At 43.4% G+C, this 21,902-nt stretch overlaps 1 protein-coding gene across 2 annotated transcripts; it reads left to right on the top strand.

The window, feature by feature from the left end:
* The first annotated feature begins 2,001 nt into the window (after positions 1-2,001).
* sdcbp2 (syndecan binding protein (syntenin) 2) lies at positions 2,002-17,430 on the top strand. Of its 2 annotated transcripts, none has more exons than XM_069708383.1 (9): positions 2,002-2,162; positions 6,311-6,362; positions 6,886-6,982; positions 9,836-9,936; positions 10,594-10,758; positions 11,581-11,756; positions 13,064-13,235; positions 14,796-14,887; positions 15,925-17,430. In XM_069708383.1, the coding sequence occupies exons 2-9, from the start codon at positions 6,312-6,314 to the stop codon at positions 15,977-15,979; spliced, it is 909 nt and encodes a 302-aa protein (XP_069564484.1). In that variant the 5' UTR covers positions 2,002-2,162; position 6,311; the 3' UTR covers positions 15,980-17,430. The 2 variants fall into 2 exon arrangements, with proteins under 2 accessions (XP_069564484.1, XP_069564485.1); XM_069708384.1 differs by lacking the exon at positions 2,002-2,162 and adding an exon at positions 2,519-2,541.
* Positions 17,431-21,902: the final 4,472 nt, after the last annotated feature.

The following is a 21,902-nucleotide window of genomic DNA, read 5'->3' on the forward strand; positions in this document are numbered from 1 at the left end:
AGGATGATGGGATTCTTTTTGAAACACTTCTCATGTTCCTAAAAGTAATTATTGTACATTTTGTCGGCCCCTGTTTAAGTTTAAACTAGATTTTGACACGGGGTCTCTGTTGATTTAAGAAATCTAAAATCTAATATGACGTAGGACTCATCTGATGTCACGCAGCACATAGAACCATAAATAAGATGCTTTTTCTGCTGCAGCTATCAGTCGGCAGGTTCAATTTGCAATGTACAACTGTGTCCTTGTAATTGACTCTATTAAAGGTTCATTATAAAATGCTGTGAGGTTAACAAACAGTAAAGAGAAACTTCTGTTCTCTTCTATTTCAGCGTTATAAAGCCACATTGGAAAGTTTTTACTTTTCATCATTTTCAAAATGAGAAAATTGGACATGAAATGTGCGTCCTCCACTGAAGAGATCCGCAAACTCATCTACAAACCCGAGTACGAGTGAAATTAAAATGTGCCTTCATCTTGTTTTTCCTCCGTTTTAAAACTTTGTGATTCCATGAGATCAAAGTTATTTCATGCTGCAGGAGTTCATGTTTTAGGAATGACCTGCTCTGTAGGGTGCATACAATTACCATACATGTCAATATCATAAAGCAAACTGTTAAAGGGGGAGCAGATATATGAAATACTGGTTTAGATAAATAACTGGTCTAGATAGATAGATCTATCTAGATATATGTATATGTATATGTTCACTGTATATCTTGGTTCAGCGATAGCGTCACTATATTTTTTAATGACTTTCTTTTTTCTTCAGTTGTTGAAGTGTAATATTTAGGCTAATTAAAACAAACCTGAATGAAGATTTTCAAGGGACGATGATAATTACATTTAAATGAAAGAAATATAAGATATTTTGCATCTTATTTTAGTCCGTTTACATGTTTATTTTGTAGCTTTACTTGTTTCTTTGTGTTTGTTTTATGTCTGAAATGAGTTGTTTTATATTTTTGTGGTTGTCATGTCAAGTCAAATCAGTTTAATTTCAGGTGTAAAATCACCACACAACAATGTCCCAGAACAATAACAACACACATCCAAGCCAAATAACAAGAACCACATTAAAAACATCAATGTTTGGGAGGTTGTTCTGCATCTTTTTCTCATTATTTTGCATCTAACTTTGGACATTTTGCATCTTTTTCTGGGATATTGTGCAGGTGATGGACAGGAGCCCGTTGACCCCGTTGACCCCTGAACACTCCTAATAGTCATCCATATATTAGGAATATTATCAGAATTCATTGATTTATTTGCGATATTGGTGTTGTTGAGGATGAATATCATTTTGTCCTTCGTCATCCGATATACAGCACAGCGACCTGAGCAGTCCATTTAATGAAAAATAAATATCCGGGTTTATATACTGTAAGTGCCTGAAAACATGATGTGGGATTGGCTTTTTAATAGATTTGTAAATTTGTGGATCTCCTGCTCACTGCACACATACCCTGGCTGTTCCTGTGCTCTCTTGTAAGTCCAGAGGGGCCGGGCGGCACAGGGCGCACAAAGCTAGGATTGTTAGAGACAAAATAAACACAAATAGCTCCTTAGGGGGCATAAATTCAGGGAAAACAGTTCCCGTTTTTGTCAGGCAGCCAGCAAAGTGCTCTAAAAAACAGCTTCTGGGAAAAAGGTTTGTGTTCGTATCTTTAGAGGTTTGTAGAAATGTGGTTTACAGAACTTTACTCTGGTGAATAAAGCCCCCCTGAACACACCAGAGTATAACAGGCCCGACACCTGGTGTTACTGATAGCAAATTTTATTCGGCATATACAAAACAAGTATTTATCTGGAAGAGTACTTTATAAACTGAGCTGCAGTGTTGTTGAAGGACGAATCAGTCGCAGAAATGTAAAGAAACAAAACAAAGCTGTTCGTACAGTTCACGTGTTTCAGGGCGGAAACGGCGAGTCGAAGTTCACGTGACCGATGGTGGGTGGGCGTGGCTTACAGCGTCATCACTGATTGACGTGGTTCGCACGGACCAGGAAGCCAGGCAGTGACGTCACTTTCCAGAAGTCCCCTTCAGGTTTCAGCTCGGAGAAGCAGCAGCTACGAAGAGACGGAAACAAACAGCAGCGCGCCGCCGTCTGAAAACAACGTCCGAGTGTCCGAACCGACATCCCAACCAGAACCAAGCCGAGGTGAGTCCGTCTTCACGTCGGTGTTCACCGGAGCTCTCCCGACCGGAACTCGAGCTAGCGCCGTTACGGCTAGCTGTCCGCCTCCCTGCTGTTTGTGTCGGAACAAAGACGGTCCGGTCCGCCCGGTTCTTCAGTCACGGACCTCACGGCGTCCTTTAACGTGAAGTCACCACGAACCGGCCGGTTCTGTGAGCGTACCTGTCCTATTAACGGGACAACGGCCGGTTCGTGTTTTTAACGGGAGCCGACGGCGATCCGCGTCGTTCCGCGGCTGAATATGATGGAGACGTGTTTCCTCACCGATACTGGACAACATACCATAATAACCCTCACCATAGTAACAACATCATCACCCTCATCTATTAGAACTGGACCAACGGCACCAATCAAATGCGCTTCCGGTGTTTATTTAGCGGATAACGTGCACATTTGGACACGGCGCGGTCCGGAGCGGTGCGGTGCGGTGCGGTGCGGTGCGGTGCGGTGCGGTGCGGTGCGGTGCGGAGCGGCGCGGTGCGGTCCGGAGCGGCGCGGCGCGGCGCGGCGCGGCGACTCGGTTCCCACGGTTCCCTCGGTTCCCTCCCTCGGTTCCTTCCCTCGGTTCCCTCCGTGTTGGTTTCCAGCCATTTCAGGACGAAGCTGCCAAGAAAAAGCGAGCACATTGTTGGGCCGAACCGACCCGCTCAGGCCGAACCGACCCGTCCAGGCCGAACCGACCCGCTCAGGCCGAACCGACCCGTCCAGGCCGCTGGACTGAGCTCCTTCGGTGTTTTCCCAGTTTCCTTCAAAGCCTTTCGGGTTTGTTTTCTTCTCGCTGGACACTTTTCAGACGACACAGTAGTTCAGTGCTTTTTATTCAAGTATGATGTTGCTTCGTTTATTTACATTAAAAAAACATCAACATTATCCCGTTTTACATGACGTCACTGAAACATCCCTCTCCCGTGGTTTCATTTGAACAAACCTTTAGTCTGAGATGTTGCCAAAGAGAAAGAGAAAAGATGTGTAAAGTTAGGAAGCACTGCACTCTACGAACTGTAAATAAAGGAATTAAACCTGGAGAAAAAAGCTGCTTAAACATTAAACATGTATTAATCTTATTATCAAATCAGCCACTGAGAGGATTTTTAGTGCAGAACAGGTTTTACTTTTGGTCCATTTAGTTAAACACTTTGAATTGTAATTATATTTAGATACTTAAATCATCCCAGCAGCTCAAAAAAAATCAACTGATAATAAAATTTGTAAAAGGCCGCTAAGCTATTGTCCGTTATCTTTGTATCCCGTTGAGGTACTTTTGTTTGCATAAAGGATCTTAATGCTTCCTGCTGAGTAAGCAAACAACATTTGTCTAGTAAATGAGTGAATTTGCAGCTGGGTGGGAGATTTGAGATGATGTCCGTCGTCCACTTTGTTGGAGCTGCAGAAATGTCTGGAGGATTACGGTTATGTCACCGCAAAGAGCTGCTCAAACACTCGTTTTCTCCGGGACTTATTGAGCCGTGCCTCTCGAAGGAAGGAGGAACATAAAGCTGTCTGAAAAGTAAACAGGGGAAGGTATTAAAACGCTGCTCTGTGTCCACCAACACAATGACGCACTGTGTCGGGAGCCGGAGAAGAAGAGGATCGAGTGTCCGGCTGGAGGAGATGTGGCAGTAATGTGATTGTGGTCAAGTGATTTGCTTGTTTTAGGGACTCGGTGCACTTTTTAACTTACTGGTGTTAAAATGAGTGTGAGCTCACGTCCTGCCGCTGGGAGCCCACGGTACCGGAGGACTCACATTTTTGCCATCGGCTTATTTTTAACTCCGTGTGGTCAGTTTTTGTGGAAATTATGTGTAATGCAGTTCATCAAAATGGAGGAGAGGACGTTGGTTCTTTTAGAAAGTTGTCTTATGATGTGGATAATTCGGTTTTCGGATATTGATAATCTGTTTGGAGTTCAGTCATAACACCAGCTGTTTTTTATCATTATTATTGCACTGTCATCCACCTCACTTCTTTTTCCTGTTTCCTGTTGGGGAAGAGGTGTGTCCGCATGTCTCGTGATCGTGACACACAGTTGTCACAGCGTGGCAAAGAAAATCATATAAAAGTAGAAAGGCTGGACAGACTGAAGTGAAATTGGTTAACTTTATAAGATCTTTTTTCTTTGCCTTTATTTTTAGAAACTATAGATCTGATGGTGTCTGTGCACTGACATGACCAGTTTGCATTTGCCTTCATTTATAATTAAAAAAACCCAACTTTCCTTAAGTGTTTGGTATCCTTCTTTTCAGCACAACTTCAGCTATACAATGGTTTTGTTTAGATGTTGATAGCATATAGTCAGACTAGACTCCCAAACAAGAAAAGGCAAATCTACTATTTTAAAAAAACAACAAAAGAAACCCACAAAAAACCTGTTCACGAGAGGGGTTAGGTTTCTGTTCAGTCTGTATGTTTAGTTCGTCTGTATTTACCTCCACAAGCTGCGTTTCCATGAAACTGATCTATCAACACTTGTATTTACTTGGTAAACTGCAAAATCAATATACAGCAAAACCAAGCAGAGGTATTTACAGAGAAAAGTGTGCTTTGTTCAGTCTGTCCTCGTCTCTCTCGTGAGTGCGGTTGTGGATACGAGGCCTTTAAATTCCTGTCGTAATGCGTTTGGCCTCCTGTTTGTTGGTATTCGTGCTTAATGTTCCTCTGGAGAGGAAAACCCAGAGAAGGTCTTAAAAACAGCCCAAAACGTCTGCCTTCTGATTGGCCTTCATGTCATCAGGTAAACTCAAGGTTACACCTGTTTTTATGATGGAAAATGGCTAAAAATGTCCACTAAAGTTTCCTTTAGATCAACGCTGTGATGTACGCAGACGTCGTTTCGCGTAAAGACGTCCTTGCTCTTCCTGAGTGTTTGAACACGACGTCCATCTCCCCTGAAAGATTCAGGTCCGCACTAATGCAGCTTTTAAACAGCTCACCTCTGATGAATTATTGATGACAACATAGATAATGCTCTTTGAAATGTGGATTAATGTCCATCTCAAATCAAACTGAGGACCCTGCTATGCTCTGCATCCATTGTAATATTATTATGGGATGTTCTTGTGTCCCAGCTCGCAGCAGTTTCTGTGAAAGCGAAGGGGCGATGTGGATGTTGAGTAGCGGACGTGTCAATCAGCTGTTGTCCCTCTGCAGCGTGTCCAAGTCTTTCCTGCTGCCCTGTTTGTATAACATCAGTCAGCTGATGAGCTGTTATCTCTCATTTCCTCTTCCAGCTTCACGCTGCTGCTGGTTTATGTTCACACAGTGACTTCTGTCTTCTGCTGTGTTTATAATCAACCATATGGGAGTTTTGGTTGTTGTGATCATGATCAGCTGACATGTTGCTCATCTCCTGGAGATTCGCTGTATTTTCTCAGGCACCATATATTTCCACTATCGAGGCAGAAGGTCGCCTCGTCTTATATTGCTGTTTATTAATCCACAGTAATATGATGTATAAAGTGTGACACGGTGATAAAATTAGTGGTGAAATGTATTTTTCATGATGCATGTCTGCAGTAGGTTTGATAGTTTCCATTATCGATCGACCAGCAGATTATTTCCTCCATCGATCGTTGAGTCCTTTAAAAGTCAAATTGTGGAAAATGTCCACAATAAGTTTTGGTCTGAAAACTAATAACATTTAATTTACTGTCAAATAAGACAAAGAATTTAAACATCGGAGGAGCTGCGACCTGAGAAGTGTTCGATGGTTTTGGTTGAAAGATGATCAGTCATCAGAAGACCTGTTCGAGGTTCATCATATGTTTAGTTTCATTTCTAAAATTTATATCATGATTATGGCAATATTCCAACTTGTGAACATAATGATGTCATAACATAATATAATGGTATACGGCGAAACTTCAGTAGTGTGGAAGTGGTTCAGATACAAATCATCATCAACAACAAACAGTAAAATTATAATAGAAAGTGTAATTAGACACTTTTTGATGGTGTTATTTCAACACATCTCGTCCACATCCCCGTCACTTCATTCAAGGCTGCTATGAAATGGAGCTTCATGGAGCTGGAAGGAAGACGTGAAGGTTAATATGAGGAGGTCCCGGTCCCTTGAAGTCCCTGCCACTCACAGCTGTTTGTCTTCTCTCCTCCAGCATGTCCCTGTATCCGTCACTCGAGGACCTCAAGGTCGACAAGGTCATCAAGGTAAGTTGAGTTGAAGTGGATCTATTTTAGTTATTAACGGTATCTATGCTAATGAGCTTCGGACGATAGTTTGCAAGAAGAAAATATGATTATAGTGTTTGACAGATGTTGCAAATACAGTGAAATATGTGGGGAAATTATTATACAGTTAACTTTCCAAATGTCAGAAGTTTATTTCCAGTTAGTTCAAACTGAATGTGTTTTTGTTTGATTGAACTGAGCGTTTAGAGGCGTTTAGTTGACCCGAAGTTTAACGTGTCCTTTATGTCCCCAATTTAATTAAAGAACACTAAAATCTCTGAGTAACTTCGTCATGTCTGCATTACATATTCATGTGATGGAAGATATCATTTGCTGGTGTTGAAGTATGCTGCTGTCACTTCATCTGATGAATAGAAGAAGATTCCTTCACCCAGTTTTATCAACTACTTCTCTTTGGTGCCCATAACAACCTTTTAATCCGGCGCTCCCATCCCATCATTCATGCTCTTCCAGTTGACTGGTGCATGTGATTCCTTTCCAGGCTCAGGTCCAGTTCTCCCAGACGACCAGCACCATGCCCGCCATCGCCGAGGGAACCTACCAGCCGCAGCCCGACGCCGCCATCATGGCGGCCGCCGGTGAGTCTCCAGGGTTTCATCTTTCACACCTTCACCTGCGTCGTTGTTTCTTCATCCTGCGGTCGTTCTCTGGTTTGTCATGCTGGGTGTGTGTTGGCTCTCTGTGGGGGGCCGTGGTCCTCTGGAGCCTTCAGAGCAGAGCGCTCTCCCCCTTCCTCCCGTCCTTCCCCTTCCCCCCGTTGTCCTCCTTCCTCCTCCCGTTCTCCCCCGTCCTCCCTTCCTCCCGTTCTCCTTCCTCCTCCCGTTCTCCTTCCTCCTCCCGTTCTCCCCCTTCCTCCCGTTGTCCCCCTTCCTCCTCCCGTCCTCCCCCTCATTCAGCCTCTCCTCTGTTTGGATGTAAAGTCCTTTGGGCTTTTGGTCTTTTGTTTTTTACCTCAGCAGAGCTGGCTGTGAGTCGCCATGGAGACCGGCTCTGGCAGGCAGTTGTACTGGGACAGGGCACGATGGGGGGGAGGAAGGAGGGACGCAGGGCTGGAGGAGAGGAGGGAGGTGAAGGGGAGGCGGTCTGATTGAAACGGGACCGCGGCCGAGCTACATACGCTGATTCTGTCGATCACAGTCGCTGGATCTGAATCTCCCGACGGTTTCCTGACGAGTTCTCAGAGCTCTGGAACGATGTCAGCAGGGATTTGACTCTTAAAGCATCTTAAAGCATCAATAAGTCCGTCGGAGCCGGACACATCACCTCCTAGAACCCTAAATTGCTCCCGATGGTGAACCGTCGGTGTGTGAATGTTCTCCTGATGGCAGCACCTTGCATGGTGATCTGTCTCTTTAGTGGGTGAATGGGAAAACATGTGAAAGCGCTGTGAGACCGAAAGGTGATAAAGTGCTGTAGAAGTAGAGAACATTCACCATCCAACATTTAAAACACTCCGTTTCCTCTTCAGGATCATTCCCAAACCAACCAGTGTTTTTCTGCCCATGTGCACTCGGCATGTGTGGGAGAGGTGAATATAATAGAAACATAAATGAAGAGTTTCCCGACATAATGAAAGCTCTTTTTTTTCTGGACCTTCCGTCGGAGAACACTTTGTTCTGCCATGTTGTGTTTTGTTTGTCGGAGTCTCCAGACATGATCAGTCTTGCAGGTGTTGAGGTGGGAGATTTCTGCCTGTCTGGGTGGAGTGTGAATGTGGCTCAAAGATTGCTCAGTCCTTGTTTTTGAAAGAAAGAGAATCACTGAATAATGTGTTGGCTGATATCGAAGCTTCTCCTGTTCGGTCTGACCATCGAATTCGTCTCTTGAAGGGTTCAAGTTTTACGTTATTAAATAGGACGTCGTCTTCATCGATCACTTGGAGTCCAGGCTCCGCTTCAAACTGCAGATTGTACTTCCTTGTTTTTCACAGAACCCAAAACTACCCGACTGGGTGGCAGCCTATGAAGGAGAGGATTTGCAAAGCATTCTGGGTGTTGTAGGATTTTCCTCCTGTTGAGGGGAATGTCTTTAGTTCTGCACCTATTTTCCACAAACAAGTACAAATCTTAACGTGATGATGTTGCTAGATGGAAAGTTTGGAGCTGCAATGACTTATTTTAATCATCCATTACACAAATGATTATTGGTCAGATGAATGAATTCATTATTTAGTCTGTAACGTAAAAAAATCTTTAAAAATGTCTGTCACCAACCTAAACCCCAAATATTATTTTACATATTGTTTACAGTATTTTTGTTGACAAAAATATTGAATCTGTTAACTGATAAACAAAACAACTCCTGATTATTATTTTGTTGTTGTTTATTGACTAATGAGCCTTTCAACTAATCGTTTCTGCTCCAGGAAAGTTAGATGATCCCCAAATTACTGCACTTCCTGCCAGTGCGTCTTATGATGGCTGAGAGGTTTGAGTCTGGCCTGCTGCTGTAACAGCTCACAGACTTTCCAAACACATACAAACACTGTGTCTGTGCCGTATTAACAAATAACTGCCCGCTAATCTGCCAGGAAGGTTTTACTGCACGGAAACACAGAGCGCTGATTGTCAACAGTCTTCAGATGGAGGGCTTTAATGGAGCTGCTGGGATGGACGGCATGAATACAATATAAAGTGTTGGAGAGTAAAAAGGTCAGCTGAGTGCAGAGGTGTGGCTCCGCCCCCCGTGTTCGTCCACCTGTGAGTGGAGGACGGAGACTGAATGTCTTCAGTGTTGTAATTCAGGGAGAGGTGCTGATAAAACACTGTATTATACAACAAGTAGCTCCGCCCACAGACATCTGATTGGTCAACTGAACACTTGGAACAAATCATCATGACATCACACCCTGCTGATCACTAGAAATATCACTCCACCTCCTCAATGGGAATAATTAGAATAGAGTTTCATATAATATGAATATATTGTAGTTTCTACACTTCCAATCCTAGCGGCGACTAGCTGGACCGGTTTGGTTTGAACACACGACACGGTGCTAAACTCTTACTGTAGAATAGACCGTACTCTACTGTATTTATTCAGTCTGTTGCTAGGTGGTTGCTAAGGGTCGGACTACTTCCTGGAGTAGTAAACACTGCATGTTACATAAGAGTCTACTGACACGACTGATTCTTTTCCCGTTCGTAGTCATACCTTGTTTTATATGTTTTATATTTTGAGAGTGAAAACATTTAGATTACATATTTTATTTAGTTGGTAACTTGTATAATCACAATATTTCACTGGAGGGTGTTTTAACGTGATTACTGGGACGACAGTCTGGAAGCATCTCTGTGTAATATTGCTGAATGTATTCATGTATTTATTATTAAACCTGAATGTGAATTCCTCTCCTCCTCCACCTCCTCCTACCTGCTCCTCTCACCTCCATCTGCTCCACTAACCTCAATTCTGCCCCCCCTCCCCCCCAGGCCTGTACCCAAACCTGCAGGAGCTGGGAGATTATATGGGTCTGGCCCTCAACAGCGATGAAGTCCAGAAGAACCTGACGCTGCTGCCTGTCGCCGACAACGTAAGCTTCTGTTTGTGTGTTGTTATTATTATTATTATTATTATTATTATTATTATTATTATTATTATCATCATCTTCATTCTATCACTACTTTATTTGTGGATTCATTCTTTGACACTGAAAAACACCAACGTTCAAAGGTTGAAAATAGTTTTTAGCAGCTGGAAGTGTTCCTGGATGAGTCAGCGCGGCCTGGAGGAGTGAGTGGGAGGGTGAGCTCTTCACTCCCCTCCAACAGTGTGTGTGCGTGTTCAGTGTGCGTGTTCAGTGTGTGTGTGTGTGTGTGTGTGTATCCTGCACAACACATGCAGACATTTTAACCATCTGTGCTCCCTGCTGCTACCTTCACCTCGACTGTTATTTCTTTCTGATGTTTTTCCATATTTTGTATTATTCATTGAAAAGCATACTAATGATGAAGTTTTTAAAGAAGTGCCCGAAGCCGTCGTGCTCTCTGTCGCTGGTGGAGGCGGAGATGAAACCCAATCCTCCCACATTCCTCTATTTGATGCATTTTATTTTGTATTTTTTTTATTTGCGGCTGAATTTTAATGTAGCGCTCCTCTTTAATCCGATCTTCCTCTCACCTCCTCCTTCTCCTCCTCCTCCTCCTCCTCAGCCCACCTCGTTCACTCTCCCTGCTTTCTGCCCCCTCAGCAGGTGGCGGTGCAGTCCGGCTCGGGTGTCGGCGGGATGGTGCGGCCCGTGACGGGGATGGACGTCGGCATCAGGAGGGCGGAGATCCGCCCGGGGCTGCGGGAGATCATCCTCTGTAAGGACCAGGACGGGAAGGTCGGGCTGCGGCTCCGGGCCATCGACAACGTGAGTCAGCTCAGACCGTCTGTCACCGGTGACACCGATCTCACATCCTTCTGAGACAGTTCAGATCTGGGTTCAGGTCTGCAGCACCAGTGGATGTACCACTGCTGATTCAGGAGAGCTGCTCCACAACAATCCACTAGATGTTAGTCAGCCAGGAAAGTCTTCCTCTGACAAGATTTTACTTGCTACGTAACCACAGGAAGACTGAAAAAAAACAACAACTCGTAGAAACATTTGTTTCCGGCCGAGTCTTCCCCTTCAGGAAGGAGGCCTTGTGGGTAACCTGTGTTTGACGTATGTTCAGTGGGTCCAGGTTGTTGGAAGAAGTACAATAATCAGCATGTAGCTGCAGCCACTGTGAAGTGTGAAGTTTCTTTAATTATCCATAAAGTTTCTGGATGGGACCAAGTTTCAGGATGCTGTTATTCAAATGTTGAGCCTCGTGTTCGCTGCCCCAGAAAAGGAAATAAAGACAAATGCATTTTGGTTTGTACCACGTTACGTCGGCGTCTCTGCATCTCCTCGTCTCTGCATGTCCTCGTCTCTGCAGAGTCGCTGCACACAGAAAAAGCCAATAATCTGTTTGCTACCTCAACACAGAGGCTACCAGGCTCATCGATTTATACTGTGTAGAAGTAAATTCACTAAATCAGTCTTAAACATGTTCTGCCTGCTCTCAGCATCTCTTCTTGTTTTTATGAGGACATTTCATCTGCTCTTCCCTGTCCGTGTGTCCTCTCCACTCTCAGCGTGTTTTCCGTCTCCTCCTCCGTTCCTCTGACTCGGTCTAAATGTTGGATATGTTTCCTCTTCCTGTCTCAGGGAGTGTTTCTGCAGCTGGTTCAGGCCAACTCTCCCGCCGCCCTCGCCGGGCTGCGCTTCGGGGACCAGGTCCTTCAGATCAACGGGCAGAACTGCGGCGGGTGGAGCGTGGACAAAGCCCACAAGGCTCTGAAGGCTGCGGCCGAGACCCGCATCGAGCTGGTGGTCCGGGACAGGTGAGCAGCACAGCCGGAGGATTCTCTGGTTTCTGTTCTGTCGGGGTTGAGCTGAAAACTTTAGGTCTTATTTTTTATTGCAGACTAAAAGATGCTTCGTAGACGAGTTTTTAGAGCGAAATACTGAGTTGCATTTGTGAGCCTCCATATTGGAATATGAATATGAATATGATGTGTATTAGAAACACACATCCAGTTAACGTGTTATCTTTTCATCTGCTGTATCTCTGACTGGACGACTCGGCCTCCATCGGTCCAACGTGCAGGAGGCTGAGTTGGATTTCTCTTCTCCACTGAGCTGTGAGGTTTCATGGTGGATGGACAGAGGCAGCGACTTGAACTCATGCCTCACATGATGCAAAGAGATTTCACATATTAAAAACTTATATTATATATATATATATGTATTTAACTAATATATATTTAACTAATCAGTCTTAAACATGTTCCAAATGCTCTCAGTTAACTCAGTTATATATATATTATAATAATTATTATAAGAACATATATTCTTATTATATATATATATTATAATAATTATTATAAGAATATATATTATAACAATAATATATGAATAAATATATATGAATATATTATTATAATAATTATTACAATATATCTATATATATATATATGTTCATATATATATGAATAGCGATAATATACACACATATATACATATACATATATGAATATATATAGTAATAATAATTATAATAATATATTCATATATTATTATAATAATTATTATAATAATTATTATTATCATAACATTTATTCTTATAATAATTATTATAATATATATATATATATATATATATATATATATATATATATAGATAGATAGATGACTGATCTCTGGTGTCGGTGTATATATATATGTATGTGTGTATATGTATGTATATATATATGTGTGTGTGTGTGTATATATATATATGTGTGTGTATATTATTGCTAAGGCAGATTTCTTGGAACCTTTCATCCTTTTCTTAAACTCTTCCCCTCAAAACCAAACTTGACATCAGGCTCCAAACCAGTCAGAATTAAAACTACTGTACTGGTGATGTTGGTCAGATGTTGTCTGATGTCTCTCCTTAGTTTGGCTCCCCCTGCTGGTTGTTTTGCTCTTTGCAGCTCAGCTCTTTGCTCAGTTTAGTTTTCCTGAACGTTATCAAATAGAGTTTCTTATTATCTTGTGATTTCCTGTTTGCGTTTTGTGTTCCCCAACATGCCGTGTGCTCCTATGACCTCTACGTCCGTCCCACTCAGACGGGTAGATTGACCGTCTGTCCTGTGTGTGTCTGCAGACCTTTCCAGCGCACCGTCACCATGCACAAAGACAGCTCCGGCCACGTGGGCTTCATCTACAAGTCCGGTAGAATCACCTCGCTGGTCAAAGACGGCTCCGCCGTCCGCAACGGGCTGCTGACCGAACATTACATCTGCGAGATCAACGGGCAGAACGTGATCGGCCTGAAGGTCAGACGCTCCACACATCTTTCATCCGGTCGTTGGGTCACGTGTTGTTGTCACGTTGAAGATGACTGATCTCTGGTGTCGGTGCAGAGGAGAACACGGACTAGAAGTTAGACTGGACTCACAACATTTGTGATTCTGTGGTGGCTGATGTTAAGTTTGCAGCTCCTGAGGTGTCAGACAGTAGTAGGAGGTGGGACGTGCAGCAGCTCGGAGTAAGTGCAGCACTCAGCACGGTTCAGTTGTCAGAGTAGTTTGCTGTGTGTGCTGCAGTAGGAGTGTAGTCTGTCCTCCCTGTGATGCAGCCTCCCTTTGCTTTTCTTAGTTTTTACACTTTTTCTCCATCAGTTTGATGCACCTCCGGAAACTCAAAGCTCATAACCTTAAATGCATTCACTCCCTTTTAATGCAGCTGTTTACCTTCCACAGTCAGCACATTCATTCACCGTGTGGAAACATAGAAGAATAAATGATGGAGGTCACAGACGGCTCGTCGGTTGATGTTTGCTAAACAGAAATAGGTGAAAAGAAGGGCACGTGTGATGTGTGATTAAAGCTGGTGGAAATCTTTGAATGGTCAAACCCAGAAAACGAAGCTCAGTCGGACTGTTTCACATCTGATCTGATCTGAAACCTGTTTTGAGGTAAAAACAGCTTGAAAACATGACCGAGCGTTACAGAGTTAAGAAGCAGACTACAGAGAGCGAGATAATTCAGGCTGGATGATAGTTGTCCTGTTTTCCTGAAATTTAAAAACTATTAAGACTGGAACTGTTTTTACATTTAATAAGAAATGAGCTGAATCTTAAATTAGCCTGTTAAATTTGTCTTGCTAAAAGTTAACTAGCCCAGTTCAGCAGAGGAGCAGTAACAGCTGTCTCTGAAGGGATTTAATGAGTTGTTACACATAAGAACCAAATGTTTAACATCTGTATTTCATGCTTTATTTATGAAACTAGTTTATTAGTTTAAAGAGAAGAAAGCTGAACAACATTTTGTTTTGTTTGGAGAAACTGCGTCATCTCTGCATTCATTCACTGTACAAACAATCTTTTATTTAAAGTCTACAACAATAATTATTCTATGAATCAACCCCAAGTTTTACACCTTAGCTTGTACATGTGTTAGATGTTATTAAGGAGCTTCCAACTCAAACTCCTGTCTGTCTGAACTCCTCCTCTGTTTGTGTAGTTACTGCTCTCTGTCTGTGGGGGGCAGCGTGGTGCTGCTCTTCAGAGTAGACGGAGGTTTTAAAGCATGTGACCAGTGCAGGGGTCACGGAGGTCACTCAGAGGTCATGACCTGGGAGGAGTTTCAGTAGATGTGATGTGACTGAAGCAGGTTTAAACTGATGATCTGATGAAAAGAAGCTTGTTTTTTCTTTCCACTGTCGAAGAACCTGTTTATTAGATAAAAGAAACACTTTGAATGATGGAAACACATGAAAACACAGATTTAGTTTCTCATTAAAGAAGTATGGAGAAAAACTGTAAAGTTGAACGTGTTTCTGATGTAAAAACATGAATGACATGAAGTTTTTACACGTTAATGTCCGTGTTTCAGGACTCTCAGATCAAGGACATCCTGAGCGTCTCTCCGACCGCCATGACCATCACCATCATGCCCAAGGTCATCTACGAGCACATGATTAAGAGGTGGGACTTCACACGCTTTCTACTACAGCTGGGCGACATGGCCTATAAGTACCATCACCATATCTTCAGGCTGCATTGTGTGTGTGTGTGTGTGTGTGTGTGTGTGTGTGTGTGTGTGTGTGTGTGTGTGTGTGTGTGTGTGTGTGTGTGTGTGTGTGTGTATATATATATATAGATCTATATATCTATATTTATATAGATATATATCTTTATATCTCCATATGCTAAATTTCCTCGTCTTTATATTATAACTTCTTTTGGCTGAAATAATTTAAATAGCTTCTTTGTTGCCCTCGTCTCCGTCACCAGCCGTCCAATCACAGTGAAGGAGGTGCGGTTAACCACAGATACCAGTCGCTAATTGGTGCAAACACTAATACGGGCCGAGTTCCCAGACTGTTACTCACAGCGAAGAAAACTGAAGCTGTGAGTAACAGTCGGTGCAGCCGGGCTGCTGACATGCAAACGATTGGTAAGGTGGACTGTAGTGAAGAAGAACGTTTGTTCTGTCGGTCGGAGCAGCCGAGTGTCCGAGTGTCCGAGTGTCCGAGAGTCCGAGTGTCAGAGTCCGAGTGTCCCGAGTGTCCCGAGTGTCCGAGAGTCCGAGTGTCCCGAGTGTCAGAGTGTCCCGAGTGTCAGAGTCCGAGTGTCCCGAGTGTCAGAGTCCGAGTGTCCCGAGTGTCAGTGTCCCGAGTGTCCGAGAATCAGAGAATCAGAGAGTCCGAGAGTCCGGCTGCCTGTCAGCTGTCTTTCGTCCGCTCGCTCAGAGGTTCCAGCTGATCTCACGTCGTGGTGTGAAGCCTCAACAAAACCATCGAGCCGGCGTCTTCATTTATACTCGATGTTGGTGATCTTCAGTGGTTTCTTAGATCCACCGGAGGAGAAGCTGCATGGACTCTACTGGATATAACATCCACCTCTACTTTCAGCATATTCACGCTATCTAGTGCCGAGCCGGTGTCATAGACGATCGGTTCATCAGCGTTCTGATCAGCGATCGCATCTCCAACATGATGTCTCTGATTGTTGTCCTCCAGGATGTCCTCCGGCCTCCTGCGGTCAGCCATGGACCACTCCATCCCCGAGGTGTGAGCACCAGCCAGACGCCGCTCTTTTCCTTTACTCATAACTTCATTATCGCTGTCCTCATATCGAACCTCCTCCTGCATCACAATCATCTTCTTCATCGCCGCCCTTCCTCATCTTTAACATCAACTGAAGATGCCTTTTCTTTTTCTATTCTTCAGTGTATTCTTGACCTTTTCTACATTTTCCTCAGCTCTGTTGACATTAGTACTTTTTACATGTTAACATTGTAGTCTGATATTACATGTTTATTTTTTTTCTTGTTTTGTATTTGAGATCATGGACAGTGCAACATGTTTTTGTTTTTTTAAATCATGAGTCCAGAGCTTCCTCCTCAGTGTGGAGACGAGTCAATGACGGTTCACCTTTTCAAAATGCTGTAAAGGGCCTCCATCAGCGGCCGACCATGCAGATGTACAGCTGTGCTCCCCGTCCCTGCACGTTGGCCCGACGTGGAAATAATCCCCGTTCGTCCTGATTCCAGTGTTTGCTCGTTTTTACTCGGCCAGTTGAACTAATGAGTTCTAGTAAATGTTTTTAGTTGATATTTTAGTTAAAATTATTTTGCTGTTGTGATATTGTTTTTGTTTTTTTTCTAAAAATTTAAGCTCTAGATTCTAACAAGCAGGTTAAAGTAATAATAAAAAAAAACGCAGCAGTTTCCAGCTTCTCCAGTAGATGGCGACGTGTCACTGCAGCACATGTCCAGCCTCTGAGGCGTTGAGTTTGCAGGTGCTGGGGACACTGTGCACGTCGCAGGGGGAAGTGGAGGGAAAGGGGCGGAGGCCACCGTCTGCAAACACTCAGAGCTCTGAGACGGAGAAAGACACGAGAGACGAGAAGCTGCCGCGATCAGTCGTCGGGGGGTTGTAGAGCGTCCTTTGGTCTCGTGCTTCAAACGATGGTTTCCGAGGGAACAGCTGGTATTTGTCCGGAGGGGTCCGTGCTGAGCGGACCCACTAAGTGCACTTTCCATTACCTTCTAGGAGGTCGTCGTTCCTGTAACCATTTCAGCAGTCAGCATTTTTTATTGTTGTGTTTGTGGTGCCTCATGTTAATGAGAGAAATCGTGAAAACAAAGTAAACGTAAGAAACTGCTTAAATTTGATGCTGAAAAATCAACCTCTCAAATTGAAGGCGTTTAAATTCCTCATCGTGGGTTTAGTGAACCTGCCGTCCTCTAGGTGTTGTTGGAGGCCTTCCCTCTGTAATATCCCCCCGACTGATGAGCACAGTCACACTGAGCAGAGCTCACAGTTGTGAATTTCTACTTGCTATATAAAATTTCTCCTTTTAATGCTGTTCATGTTCGGATGCATGTATTCCTTTAATTTTCTAGGTATGCAATCTGATAAACATCGCTGTCATTCTGTAAAAAATGCTCGAAAAATCTAAAAGTTTATATACGAATGTAACCAAGATGATATTGTAAAACAAATAAAGTCTCTCTGTTCACACGTTGCGTTTGTCTTCATCCTCTGGGCGCCACATTTATGAGTAAGTAGTAAGTAGATATGTTCCCAGGTGGCTGCTGTTGCACTTGAGCGCTCTGAGGTGGGCGGAGCCGAGAGGAGCTCTGAGGTGGGCGGAGCCGAGAGGAGCTCTGAGGTGGGCGGAGCTTTGCGGTGGGCGGAGCTGAGGAGCTCTGAGGTTCACTGGTACATTTGGTGAAGACCCTGAAACTTAAGCCGGATGCGCACAGCAAATTTTGTGTCACACATTTGGGGAACAGAGAGCATTCATAGGGAGCAAAAAAAAAAAAAAAAAAATTCCCACATTTTAGAAAAAAAAGGGCGTCACGGTGGTGCAGTGGTTAGCACCGTCACCTCACAGCAAAAAGGTTCTGGGTTGGAATCCGGTCCTGGGCCTTTCTGTGCGGAGTTTGCATGTTCTCCTTGTGCTTGCGTGGGTTCTCTCCAGGTTCTCCGGCTTCCTCCCATCATCCAAAAACATGCACCTCAGGTCAGGTTACGCTAGTGGCAGCCTGCTGCAGCAGCTCCCCCCTGAGAGCCCCCCTGCTGTAGCGAAGAAATTTCCCCTCGGGGATTAATAGAGTACTATAAAATTAAAAAAAAAAAAAAAAATCCTTTGAGATGATGTCATATTATGGTATGTCCTCCAAAACATGTTGTATGTCCTCGAAAAAGTCCAAAAATGTCAAACTATCGTGTCGTCTAAAGCGGGTCGTCAACGTTGTCAGGCCAAGGACCCCCAAACTGATAGAGAGGTGGAGCCCCTACTATATATATTGTATAAAATTGTGTTTTATATTAAACTGGAGGAGTGCAGGAGGCAATATGTTGGATTCATGTTCAAATGTATTTAAAGACATTTAAATTTGTGGAAAAAAAAATTGTGAAAAAAAACCAAACATTTTTTATTCAACCAAAAATTTCACGGACCCCCTGTTGAAGACCTCCGTACTATACTATGACTTCTTTAATATGTTGGTGAAGTACTATACTATGACTTCTTTAATATGTTGGTGAAGTACTATACTATGACTTCTTTAATATGTTGGTGAAGTACTATACTATGACTTTTAATATGTTGGTGAAGTACTATACTATGACTTCTTTAATATGTTGGTGAAGTACTATACTATGACTTCTTTAATATGTTGGTGAAGTACTATACTATGACTGTATTTTCACGTGTCCCCCGTCCAAATAGTACAAGTGATGTCCTACCATGTTTTTAAACTTATCTTTTTATTTTTTTTAATTTAATTTCAGCCTGAAAATACAACATATTTTCTACTGTATATTGGAGGGGACAGATTGGTATTCTCTCAGTATTGGGGGGTGGGGTGGGATGGGGGGGGACACGAGCCCCCCCAGCCCAGCCCATGATTCAAGAAACACATCCAGAGATACAAAATGCAGACAAAGACACAGATGGAGACAACAGGAAGGTTTCCTTCATGCTGTTTAATATTGGGGCTTCAGGTCTGTCTTTATACAGTGTGGTGGGAGGTGGAGCCCTCGTGATACGTTACTGTACACACTAATATTGCCATTAAAATATCATTTACATGATGTTATCTGTAGATATCAATGATGTCAGCTAGTTCCTATACAAGGCATTGAATGTTGTCAGTGGTAGGATGTCAAAGGACTCTGTCTATATGAATTATCATTACATAGGCAGGGGAACACAGACAGACAGACAGACAGACAAGGAATAAAGCGTCGAATGACAATACACATTCAGATATTGTCCAAAAAAAAGCCAAACTCCCTCCACCTGCATGTTTCCACAACAAATATTCAGCACCACGTGTGTCTCAGACAGACGTAGTGTTTAATCAATCAGACAGACCGAACACCGACTCAACCTCACCGCAGCAGGAGGCTCAGGTGTGTCCTGGGACAGAAAGAGACGGTGAGGTACAGCGACAGCGTTCAGCACCGACAGAGACGGCGTGGGACGCTCTCCTCGGCATTTGGATCAACAAAGTTCTGCATGGTAAAAACTGGCCGGAGAAAAGTTGGATCAAACTTTGAATGACGAGTCCGAAGCCTTTAATGGGACACGGAGGCATTTGGGAAAGGACTGGACTTTTAGAGTCCACAACCAGGACACTGCAGGCCATGATGTTTGAATGTTACCCATCAAACAGGGAAACGTGGGAGGCAGACGGCCCCGGGGATCAACCGTAGGATTGTGTTCACCGAACCCGATGAGGATGAAGAAGAAGTCTCTCTAAACGTCGTTGGACACACCGGCGTACATCAAACACACCAACGCAGAACACACAACCAACCGTCAAAGTCCCACAGAAATAATAACTTTAAAATAAATGGTGTTTGCAGTGCGATGTGATTGTAAAGATGTTGAATCAGGACTAATGGAAACACCAGCTGCCATCCTGGACGAACAAGACGATAACTTGTGTCTATAAAATCCATATGACCTCAAGATAATAACTGGTGCGCAATTTAGATCAAATAACTTGTGGTGTCAGATCCATAAAACATGTTAATAATATGTATGCAAAAGAGAATAAATGATTGTACAAGATGTTTTCTTGTATGAAGAAGGCAAAAAGATATCACTCGTGCACACGATATTAAAGGTTCAGTGTTTATATTATATTCAGGGGGATCTATCGGCAGATGTAGAACATAATATTCATAATTATGTTTTCTTTAGTGTATCTGACGCTGAGAATCGTTGTGTTTTGTATGACCTCTGATGTCCATCACATGACTTTCATATCCTGATCTATGACCAGCGTCATGTGACATGCGCCTCTTCGCTGCCCTCTAGTGGACCGAGAGGGTAAAATGGCACCGGGCTGCTCCATCTTCCTGTTTCTACAGCAGAAGGAACAAACCAAAGAACTGGCTCATTCGTCTGTAATCTCATCACTAGCTGCCACTGAATCTTACACACTGCTCCTTTAAATGACAACTTGTACGACCGACTCGAGTTCTGGACGTTTCAACATGCGCAAGATGAGTAAAAACAAACAACAACAAAAAAACATTCGGGACTTCAGAGGCTTCGTAATTCAAACAGAATTCAACATTTCAGTGACACGTCTTCACAATCGGTGCCCTACAAAAAAAAAAAAAAAAAAGATCAAACACGAACATACCAGACCACATAATGCTGCACAGGTGTAGACTGCTGTGCTGAGGTAACTGAAGGGGGTTGAGATGATTGCAGTTTCCCACAATAGGCCTGAACCTCCACGCGTACCCTGTCCTCCTTCACCCTGTTTGATGACAGCAGGCTGTCCAATCAGAGTCCAGTGCAGATATACAGTATTAACCATTCACATGACCTTCACCAGTAGACACACTGTTACGCAACACATGAAGGTTGAGAGGAGGAGGCCGCCTCCCACATTCTCACACCTGCTTCCTCACACGATTACAGTTTATGGCTTCTGGTCAAACAGGACGCTGTTTTTGTTTTTGGCCTAAATCCAACTTCAGCAGATCCGTTCACACAGTCAGGAGATGAGGAGACGTTACGGACGAGCGAGCGGAGACGGTCCTGTGCGTCTCGAAGGCATTCGTTCCATCTTTTCATGGATGTTGAAGCATTAATAACAGACCGGGGTTAGTTTTCACGATTGTCACTGACATCTGTCAATCACACAAAGCATAAACACAGCTCCTCTTCTGCCGACAGCATTTTGGAAATGTCAGTTGTTTTGGAAAGTTTGTGGTCAAATGTAAAGAGAGGAAATACTGCTGGACAGTATTGACGGACAGAATGACGTCGATGAGTGTCGCGGTCTCATTAAGGGTCGGCCGGCCTGAAACGTGATCAGCAGCACATCGAACTGAACCGACACAGAACCACGAGGCAGAACTCAGACGGCACATCACACTTCGGATACACATACAATCTCCACTTCAAGTAGTTGCTTCAAATTCATAAAGTGAACAATAGTGCAAAATATTGATCAACCAAAGAGAAAAAGAAAAAGAAAAAGATTCACGCTGCGTGTTTCCAATCAGCGGGAGTCAAACTGCTCTCAGTGGTTGTTGGATGTTGTTGGATGTTGTTGGATGTTGTTGGATTCCACGTTGGACTCAGGAGGCTCCAGACAGAGACATCTTTAGATTTTACGGACAGATTACGAGGCGGTTCTTTCTGTTTCTTTGTGGTCATTTCACATTTTTTCTCTTTGCAGTTATTTTGCATCTCTTTTCGGGTCTTTGTCGTCTTTTTGCGTCTCTTTGTCCTCGTTTTGAGTCTTTTTTGAGTCTATTTACGTCTCCTTGTTTTTGATTTGAGAATCATTTGATTGATTTTTATCCACCGTGCTATCGCTGCTGAAGGTCTCTGCGACCTTTCAGTAATCCTTCCATGACTTGCTAAACACATTCACACAAAGAAAGTGCTCTGATCCTAAATGCAACTCCAACCCAGATATCTAATTAAAGTAGGTCTGGAGTGTCGACGAACA

Source organism: Brachyistius frenatus, unplaced genomic scaffold, assembly GCF_029030835.1.
Source record: "Brachyistius frenatus isolate BFR_SWC_R1_liver_20210118 unplaced genomic scaffold, ASM2903083v1 Contig_75, whole genome shotgun sequence".
Classification (NCBI taxonomy): domain Eukaryota; kingdom Metazoa; phylum Chordata; class Actinopteri; family Embiotocidae; genus Brachyistius; species Brachyistius frenatus.